Below are 10,549 nucleotides of genomic sequence, written 5' to 3'. Positions count from 1 at the left end.
CGCTGGGATCTCCCCACCGTGTTGCGCGGATTGTCCAGGGATCCTTTCGAGCCTCTTTCTCAGGCCCCCTTGGATGCCTTGTCATTTAAGACGGCACTCTTGTTGGCCTTGGTTTCTGCCAAGCGGGCCGGTGAGCTAACCGCTCTGTCTGTCAGCCCGAGTTGCTTGTTGCTAAACGAGGACAGCTCGTTTGCGTTGCTCAGACCTAATCCTGCGTTCCTCCCGAAGAACATTAATAGTTATTTTCGGTTGAGGGATATTGTGCTTAAGGCTTTTCACCCCCCGCCTCATTCTGATGAGGCGGAGGCGGAGTTGCATCTCCTATGCCCGGTTCGGGCGTTGGCTATGTACGTGAATCGCTCGGCCGCGTTCCGCTCCACACAACAGTTGTTTGTGTGTTATAGCGACGCTAGCAGGGGCCGCGCTCTCTCTAAGCAGCGGTTTTCTCGCTGGGTATGTGAGGGTGTTTGCTTAGCCTACTCTCGGCAGGGCTTGGCGCCACCGTTGGGCGTTAAAGCTCACTCCACACGGAGCGTGGCCGCTTCAACGGCTCTACTCAAGGGCGTTTCGGTGGAAGACATCTGCACGGCTGCGTCTTGGTCTTCCCCCGGCCCCTTTGTCCGTTTGTACATGTTAGACATGTCCAGGGGCTCACTCTGCAACTCTGTGCTAGAGTCCGGGACCCCTTTTACGGCTTAAGAATATAGACATGTTCTTTAAAGCGGCGTGGTTGAATTTCCTCTCGCCGGCTGGCGAGTTGGACTTGATTACCAGTCTCACTCTCCCACCTTTTTTCAAATGAAAAACAGGCTAGGGAGGTTTTTCTATTGGCTCGCCAATTGTCAGGTGGCTTTGTTTGCCAGTGTGGCACTCCCGCCGTTTTTTCTTCTAAAAACGGCCGAGAGAGTCCCCTTATAGGCTCTGTGCACTAGAACCCGGAAGTCAACTGACGGTGTCGGCATTCTAGTTTCCGGTCTACTTACTGACCCAGTCCATAGCGTGAACATGTCTGGCTTTTCTAGATGTCTCCAAGACCTACCGACAATAAATGTTAACGTTGTTCACCGCATTGTTGGTGCTAGTTCCCTTGCCCCTACAAGCAAGCGGGAAAAAGGATTTAAGCTCTATATTTCGAGTTATTTGCGTAACTTTGAGGGTAGGTGACAGACTACCGGCTTTTTAGTGAACATTTTTTAGCGACAACATTTTTTTTCTGTATTTAAAACACTTAACTGTCCGTTGTAGTACTAACTGTACCAACGTGTGTCCATTTTTTTAGTGTCTAGCAAAGATAAGGGAACATCGGAGGTGATTATCAGAGCATTGTGCCACAGGTCCATGAAGAAATCAGAGAAGCCTCACAGCTTGAGTGTATGTTAAAGCTAGCGATAAACCAACCGTTATAAACAAACCGTTATACGCCTGTTTCTTTTATAACAGTGTCCGTGGGGGGATTTAGCTGAGGTCATATGTTTAATCAAATAATCAATACAAACATGTATAATTAAAAAAACAGCACAAATGTACACACAAGCGCACTTTCCTCGTCAGCCACCACAACACGCAGAAAGCTCCAGCCGAGAGCGCCCACCACGGCCCCAACACAGTGCAAGCACACGAGCCGCACACAGACACAAACACACCAGCTTCACATTGCCTCAAACTCCACAAATGTCTCTTTTTGTATAGCACTGTAGTGCTCACGGTCAACACACACTGTACTAGTAGCACTGTACTCATGGTCTAAGACCATCGGAACGGGTAGCTCAGGCTCTTCGGGGTCGGAGCAAGGCACGGGACTCGCCGGTCTCTCTCTTCGCTCCCAGCCTCCCACACACCAGCCCGTGTTACCGGCTGGAAGCTGAGCACAACGGTACACAGCAGTGTTGGTTTGATCCGCCTTCATTCCGTTGAAGCTTGTGAAGTCTTCTAACATTAAATTTCCGTTGTTTGGTTGGGTTTTCCATCTTTTTACTATTTATAGTTGCCGTGGTAACTGATACGGGAAGTAGACCGGAAACTAGTATGCCGACACCGGAAGTTCGCTTCTAGAGTTGTGCACAGAGCCTATTGGAGAGCCGGATTCTGTGGCTCCGCCCCCGGTAGTAGCGGACCTAATGGAAACCGTCTTGCTCTGGTTTTTCTTTTCCTTTTCATGGGTTCCATGAAGCACGGATTAGAGCCGGAGTCTTTACAGACTCACTTTTTTCTCCCTTGATCATTGCCTTGCTTGATCTAGGAGGAATTCGTTTTTTATTAAGCTGTTGTGTTTTACACTTCCTTGGCTTTTTTGAGTCTTAATGTGTTCTGGTGACTTAGGTCGTTTTGACTGGGGTCCAGCAGGAGTACATTGATCGGGCTCCGCTCGCAGCTTCACCTTAGCCCATAAGGCGAAGCCTAGACGGCGTAGCCTACATGAAATAGAACGATAGTTATGTTATTATAACTCTAGTTCTATGATTGTAGTAGGCGTAGCCGTCTAGTTTCCCACCTGCTGTACCCTCCAAATGCTGAAAGAAAAGCGTGGAGGATGAGCGACGGTATTCACCGCGCTATATATCAGCGCCCTATGGTTACAGTTTGTTTTTTGAAGACGCTCGTGTTATTCATTGTTGTTGATTCTGCGGATTCTGATTGGCTTGCATGGCTTTAATTGCGCTCTTCGGCGTATTTATGCGTTTTGATGTAAACGACAACTATTTTGAAAACGCTGTTGTGTGCACAATGTTATTTTTGAAAACTGAGGGGTAGCAGATAATTGTGTGTGTGTGTGTGTGTGTGTGTGTGTGTGTGTGTGTGTGTGTGTGTGTGTGTGTGTGTGTGTGTGTGTGTGTGTGTGTGTGTGTGTGTGTGTGTGTGTGTGTGTGTGTGTCCTCCAACTCCTATGTGAAAAGGGTGTATTGTCTTTGACCTCTACCCCCTCATAACAAAATCAGAGAGTGGTTCAGAGAGAATTAGGGTTGGTCCGATACCAGACAGCATTAAAGAAAAAGGCACAGCATTTTATAGACCCTTTTCATGTAAAAAAAAAAAATAGGTAGACTGCATTATTTTATTGTTATTTTATTCTATCGATTCAACATCGATAGAAAATATTTTTCTGTTTGACCTAGTAAAACACGATGTGAAATGTTGTAGGCATGATTTAAGGTGCGATATTATTTGAGTGTAATAATTCTGAAATTCAGCCATCGGCTATTAATGATTGCCGATGTTATAATAGTTTGTGGATCCAGCTGTCGACCATGTTCTAGGAGAATTTCTGGTAGGAGACCGAAGAGCCTGATCCGGAAAACAACCACTACAAGGGATGGAGCTAGATTTTAATAAATGTATTTCTACAGTGGCCACTATGCACTGGGTTGACTCAAAACCTTCACATACTTATAGTTTACTACTGTGGCTGGCCGATTCTGTGTTTCCTACACGTGAACAAATCCCCGCCCCCACCATCATCTAAATTATTAATTATCAATGTTTGGTTTGATTGACGTGCAGGTTAGGTCTTTTCAAAATTATCCAACTTATGATCCCCGCTTTCTGGTGCCAATAACCTGATAATTTAGTTCATTTCTTGTTGAATTTGTTAAACTATAGTGGAATATAAAAATACCCCAAGTGACCACACATTATGGACATGTCCACGTATTTTTCTCAGCGCCTGCGCCTTTCTTCAGTTGTTTCCAATGCCCGCATAAAGCACAACGCCCGGCATCTTTTGCTCAAGCGATCCGACACTATGTAGGCTACTGCCGCTTCCAACGACAACCTCGTAACAGAAAAGAGCTGCCGTCGTCAAGGCTTCTCTCAGTCACCCCATCATAGATTATGTCACCCGTCAAGCGAGACTTTTTCATGTTAGAAAAGAGTAGGTTGTTAGGGATGCATAATGCATTCACTTGAGAAAATAAATTCCACTGTCCAAAATCCCAAGAGAAAATTGTATCACTTGCATGGAGTGTGGTAGCTGCTGCTAATCTGCCTGAGCCTCCAAATGTATTTTCAAGTAGGTGATTGGTTTCCCAATGTCTTAAACATAAACCAAAATAAAGATAGATTAAACTTTAAACAGGCAGGAAATCTGTGCTTCTATGAAATAGAGTTCTTAAAGGTGATTTTGAGTTATCTCGTTAATTCAGAAGAACTGAGCAGTTTTATTTAGTGCCATAAAAACCTCAGAAATCTTGAGTTTTTTGTAATTATATCGTTAATTCATTAAAACAAGCTGAAAGCGCAAGTGATTTCATTACACTTCCATAGGCTGTTACTTCTAAATGATAGACAAGTCAGCCGCTTAATATGGAAGTTTAGTAGCCAGGACTCTGTGCTTATTAGAGCTTACATCACAGGACAATGTTTGTAGATGTTCAAAGAAGACTTAAGGTATTTGGGAAGTGTAGCTTTATAAAAAAAAAGAAAAAAAAGGTCTCCAACAGTAAAAAAAAATATACACATAGATGTCCGAGTCGGTCACACTATCCGTCTCTCTGTTTGTGTCGCCGCATGTCCACTGTCTACATGCGGCACGTATCATGAAATGCCTCCAGGGTCCTAAAGTCTCTCCATGTTGGAGGCAGTCCGTCCTGCAGAAAACGGCCACAGCGCTGACATGGGGACTGGAAGAGCTTGATGTAGCTCCGCAGCCACGTCTGGGAGGGACAGAGAAAACAGGAGCTCAGCATCTCATAATAACAAAGCCAGTCCCCTCGTTGGATTTCCACAGTGGGCAGACAAGAGACACAGAAACGGAGTGGGGGTTCATCTACATTTCCCTACAAGAGACAAACACAATTGGTCGTCATGGCGCTAACCCAACATTCAACATTCACATTCAATGTTGAGAGAGAGAGAAGGACCACATCATTAACATAGATGAACTCTAGAATAAACCTCCACACCCAGTCGTACGCCGTTCACCAGAGATAACGGCCGGCCTGGTTGTAAATGCGCGTTAATTGACTCACCATGAAGGAGCGAACCACCACATCAGGCATCTGGGGCAGCTGATAGTGGAGGAGGGCCGTAGTGGCGTGGTCCGTCACCTAGCAACCAGACAACAGTCAGTTTCCCTTTCAAAGAAACGGTAGCACACCCTGCATCTTTGCACATTATATAGAAAAAACAGCCAAACAGTTTGTTTGTTTGAATTAGAAATATTCATAATTCAAACAAGCATGCACACTTTTTTTTCCCGATGTCACCAATAGGATGCTTCTGTACCTTTTGGAAGACTTGGTACTGGGATTTACCCCAGATGTCCAGCTGAGAAGCGAAGGGGGGGGAAGGGGGGGTTATAATTGTGACATTACAGCCTACCTAGTACCTCGGTCTACAATGTTGCCCCTAGACCTCATGGTTCTCACTTATTCCTTCATAATGCAGAGGAGCCATCTCACCTTTCCGTCTTCTGAGTATATGTTCTCATTGAACCCTCTGACGATGGTTCTATCGATGAACAGAGATCTCATGACGACGATGGCCTTCAGGACCTTCCCCAAGCTCACCTGGAAAACACAAACGAATGTTGTTCAGTGATGCAGAGGAGTGTACCGTTCCTGTTCTAGGATTAAACGCCAAACCAGGATTAGCTCCCTCCTCGGTTATTCATCCTACTGTGTGTTTTTGGCTTTTCAGACGAAGGGTAGCAGCAAATCTGCCACCCTCGTGCCAACTCTTGTTCCCCACGAAAGGCTGCAATCATTTAGTTGCTTATCGTCACACTGTCACATTTTTAAAAAGGTGCAGTAAACCCAATCCTTGTATTATTTTTTTTAACAACAGATGTCAAATAAGACCTTAATGTAGAAAAAACAGGAGTCAAGTCCTATGCTAGTTTGTTTTGCGTTTTACTAGACTCTAAACTCTTATAGATACACTTAAGAGTATAACGGCTACGGTTGCGCATTTCATATACAATATTGCTCATCATACACAATGTACTTGCCTAAAGAAATAGTATCACCAAGTAGTAGGGGGTCGTAAACATGGGGATAGCCAGTCCCCCCTCCTTTCTAGATATTTTAGCCCAAAACATTTTCTTCAATCTAATAGTGTTTTAATTAGTGCAGAAACCGTGGATTGACACTTATACTTTAATGTTTACAGTTTATTCTGGCATAGTGAATTCATTGTTATTAATAATTTTTTGCTAAAATAGATCTAGAATCAGAATTAGTAACTACAGTATTTCGGTTGGGGGGTTGACTCGTTGCTATGGTAATCTGAGAGAAATAATCATTGTATGATTTTCTTTGTTCCGTCTAAAAAGCCCTTCAGTATGGGTGGTTGGGTTGGAGTTTGTGGTGGCTCTGTCTGATTAGATGGTAGCCCTGTCTGAACCCATGGTTTGCTACACTCGTGATGGTCATCCTCTTACCAGAAGAACAGCCGAGGTCCCGTTAGGTCTGAACAGTTCTATGCTCATGTCTGGAAACATCCTGCCTATCCGGGTGATCACGTCATCCACATACCTGGAAACAAAACACATACGTTTATACTAGTGCTGGTCAAGTTAACGCGTTAATTACGCGTTAACCCAATCTTATTATAACGGGATAAATACAAATTGACGCATTAACACACACCCTTATTTTTAATATTTTTCTTTGAGTTTGAAATGTTTTTACTCACAGAATATCAACATTCATATCAGAAATCATTTATGTTTTATTTGCACTTACTTTACATTCAAGACCCTCTCTTCTTTCAAATCTGCCCTCAAAACATACCTTTTCACACTAGCCTTCCCCAACTTATTCTTCATGTTTAACCTCTGTTTTTCTTTTATTCCTAGTCTGTCTTACATAGTTTTGTTAGGTCAATATGTAAAGCGTCTTAGAGTACCATATTAAGCGATATATACATTTCATTTATTATTATTATTATTATTCAATTACACTTGCAGTAAGTGACTGCCTGATTACAATTGCAGCAAGTGACAGCCTGTTTACAATTCCCAAATCTGTTGTGTTCCGTAAATTTCATATTCAACCCACACTGAGTGAGTCAATACTTGGTCTAGTTTTTGCTTAATAAGTACATTTAGTATGAATGATAATGTGTTGCTCAATTTTTATTTCCAATAATCTCATTTAACTTCAATAGGAGTGGATAATCTATACGAAGTATAAGGTTATATATTCACGTTTATGAAGTAAATATTTATGACCAATAAAAACTATTTGTAACCATCCTCCTCCCTCACTGGTATTGTCCAACTTACTGGGGATGCGGTACCAGCGTGCTGGGCTGAACCTTAGGCCGCCTCTTAGCCGATGCCCCCATTTGATTGGCCGATCTCTTGAGTGACTGCTGATTCAACAAATTGGATGCCAGGCCCGCATGATACTGAAGCTAGAAACAATTCAAATCCAAAACATAATTAATTTTCGGGAGCAAGGATTACAAGAGGTAGTATTAATACCAACAGGATAACATTCCCCGTAACATTGAAATTTGGATGGGGAACATACAATATCAAAAACTCACCCATATTTAACAATGAGTATTGGTATTTAGTATATTGCTGTTTCGTACCGTTTCATAATGATGTAGAAATTTTCTATTTCACAACATTAATTGCCACGAGATAACTATTTCCAGAGCTTTAAAATAATGATCCATATTCAAAATTCTACATCAATTTTGGATTGCATGTTGATTCTTAAATGAATGCGATAGTGCATGCAATAGAAAAGGGTTTTTAAGTAGGGCTGCTCGATTATGGAAAAAATCATCACGATAATTATGCTGTTCTGCCATTTCAATAAAACAATGAATGAATAAAAAATATTGTATATATACCTATCTGTATATATCTATACAGTATATAATCGTTTCAGCTCGATTATATTAGTTTTGAGATGGTTTGACCAAACATCGAAATCGCTATACAAATTTGATTAATTGCACAGCCCTAGTTTTCAGTACACAAACACAATCCAACAGAGCTTGTTGAAGCAGTTCAAACCCAAATCAAGCGAGTATTAAAAGCCGATGGACATTCGATAAAAAGAAATCCTTCTTCTAGTCAGACTAACAATGGGTTTGGCTTCCATTGATGGGCTCAATCCAGGCTACTATTTGAGGAGACAGGCTCTCTTCCTATGCGCTGGGTCAGGGTATTCAGGTGCTGGTATGAGCAACTCGCTGATTGCCCTCAACAGCTCTTGTTCTGTACGATGAAGCAGCAGCATATCCCACCGGCAGCTGCGTCCCGTTTGAAAAGGCCATTATGTGTCCTGCATCCATCTAGCTGTGAGTGTGTGCGTGTGCGCGTGTGTGTGTGTGTGTTGTTTGTGTGCCTGAAGGTTAATGTGGAAGGGGGGGGGGGAGCTATATCATCAACTGAAGAGCTCTTTTGTTAGATCAAAGACGGGATAATGAAGGTTTCGGAGTGAAGAAGAGAAGATGAGAAAGAATAACAATATTTGAGCTAAGCCAACTGGCGCTCCAGTTTGGGCTATATCTTTAACTTAGCCCCAAGATTTCTGAGTTACTCACATTGATGCACATATGAAATACTGCATTCAGCTCAATAGGTTACTTGATTCGAGATCAACAGTTAATGCATGTGTTTGTGTACAAAAAAATTAAAAGTGATACTTCTGATGTACACATGGCTGCCTTACAACTACACACTTCTCCACTTAGCAATTACAGCATACATGCAATATCCTGTTAATGGCAGCAGTGAGGGAAATTCTACCTTGTTGGACCATTTGTAGGCCTGGAGCAGCTGGGAATAGAGCGGCGTCTTGTCCTGGACTGGATCTAAACTCAGCAGCCCACTGTTGTGGAGGGGATGGGACTCTGACGGACGTCCAACGAGACCACTTAATCTCTCCAACTCACTGGGACACACAGGCAGGTGGACTGTCAGAAATCGAGTCAACCATCCATACAATACATTCATCAGTGAAAGTGAAGTGGTATTCGCTTGAAATGGCACTTATCGTAAAAATAACAACCTACTTATTATCTCACATATTAACTAATATTTTCTTTAATGTCTCCTTGTAATTTACTATGAATAATTATTTCGGGAGTTTATACACTCTTACTTGAGGTCTCGGTTCACTGACTGCAGATTGTCCTGGAATTCGGTAATAAAAGCTTTTTCTGTGCCTTCCAATGTCTCCTTATTTTTCATTCCATCCTTCAACGAATCGAAAACCCTTGTAACGCTGGATCTCAGTGCCTGGATGGCGTTGATGGCCTGAGAGAAAGCCTCCAGATTCACCCCGACGTTCATCACATCCGCCATGTTTACTTGGTGAAGGAAGGTGGTGTCGCTCAGTGATGACGACATAACGGTGGCGGGTCATTGTGAAGCGGTGTTATTTACCTCTCTCAGTTTAACGTATTACTTATATAATAAGTATAGGCCTACTCGATATAAAGAAATTACTACTTAAATCGACCAAGGAAGTGAAGATTTAATTTAAAACCTTGATTATTATTGATATTGGTAGAAGTAGTTGTAGTAGTAAATAATAGTAGTGGTAGTAATAGTAGTAGTCGTATAAAAATACTACTAATAATAATAATATTATTTGAAAAGCACTTCAAATTCACACACACACACACACACACACACACACACACACACACACACACACACACACACACACACACACACACACACACACACACACACACACACACACACACACACACACACACACGGGAGCAGAACAACCCCTCATGGGCCCTCAGGATCAGAGCACATCTGGAAATGCTGCAGGGCCCTTTCATTTCATGTCAGATCTTTGAAAGGAAAGCCCCACCCTGATTGGACGAGCCTTGAGTAACTTGAAGTGATTTCAGTCGATTGTAGGAAGGTGTGCTCCGCCTCCCCGAACCGTTGGAGAAACTGGTCGAGCCCGGGAGCTATCATCGAGAGACACAGACACAGAAACCGCTTTAACCGAATTATTATTTTAACTATTACTTTCCTTATGACCATGAATTGATCTTGCTTTATTCTATACATAGTTGCACTTGTTTATAGTATAGACATCAAACATTATATTATTATTCTTTAACTGTATTTTTTTTATTGGTCACTTTTATTATTCCAATAACGAGTTTGAAGTTATTTCAATTCAATTGGAAGGTGAGTGGAGTGACAGAGAGAGAGAGAGAGAGAGAGAGAGAGAGAGAGAGAGAGAGAGAGAGAGAGAGAGAGAGAGAGAGAGAGAGAGAGAGAGAGAGAGAGAGAGAGAGAGAGAGGGAGAGACAGAGAAAGAGAGAGGAACGGGGTGGCTGGGAGGCAGATAAATAGAGAGAGAGAATGAGAAAGAAATGGGGGGAGAGAAAAGAAGGCTCAGGGTTTTGATTCCGAGTTTGGACTCATAATAAGAAGAGGCGAGAAGACAAGAGAGGAGAAGAGTGACCGTGTAATCAGCTTAACGAGGAATCATCGCTCAATGGGCCAGCAGCGCCTCTAATCTTTAGTGGAGCGTGGTAAGACGCGTGCGACGAGCCGCTCGGTAAGTAAAGCGTTCTTTAGGGAGCGGGCGGGAGACGCTCGTCCAATTATCGCACT

The 10,549-nt window shown here is 42.7% G+C and overlaps 1 protein-coding gene across 1 annotated transcript; it reads right to left on the bottom strand.

Moving 5' to 3' along the window:
• Positions 1–3,035: 3,035 nt before the first annotated feature.
• On the bottom strand, positions 3,036–9,302 carry med27 (mediator complex subunit 27). Its single transcript, XM_056593155.1, has 8 exons — positions 9,063–9,302; positions 8,708–8,852; positions 7,223–7,353; positions 6,377–6,470; positions 5,397–5,504; positions 5,221–5,262; positions 4,965–5,042; positions 3,036–4,649 (listed from the first exon to the last, which is right to left on the bottom strand). The coding sequence occupies exons 1-8, from the start codon at positions 9,263–9,265 to the stop codon at positions 4,515–4,517; spliced, it is 936 nt and encodes a 311-aa protein (XP_056449130.1). The 5' UTR covers positions 9,266–9,302; the 3' UTR covers positions 3,036–4,514.
• Between the last annotated feature and the right edge of the window lie 1,247 nt (positions 9,303–10,549).

Source organism: Gadus chalcogrammus, chromosome 6 (genome assembly GCF_026213295.1).
Source record: "Gadus chalcogrammus isolate NIFS_2021 chromosome 6, NIFS_Gcha_1.0, whole genome shotgun sequence".
NCBI classification, from domain to species: domain Eukaryota; kingdom Metazoa; phylum Chordata; class Actinopteri; order Gadiformes; family Gadidae; genus Gadus; species Gadus chalcogrammus.
The sequence above is the reverse complement of the archived record's forward strand: the minus strand, read 5'-3'. Positions and strand labels throughout refer to the sequence as shown.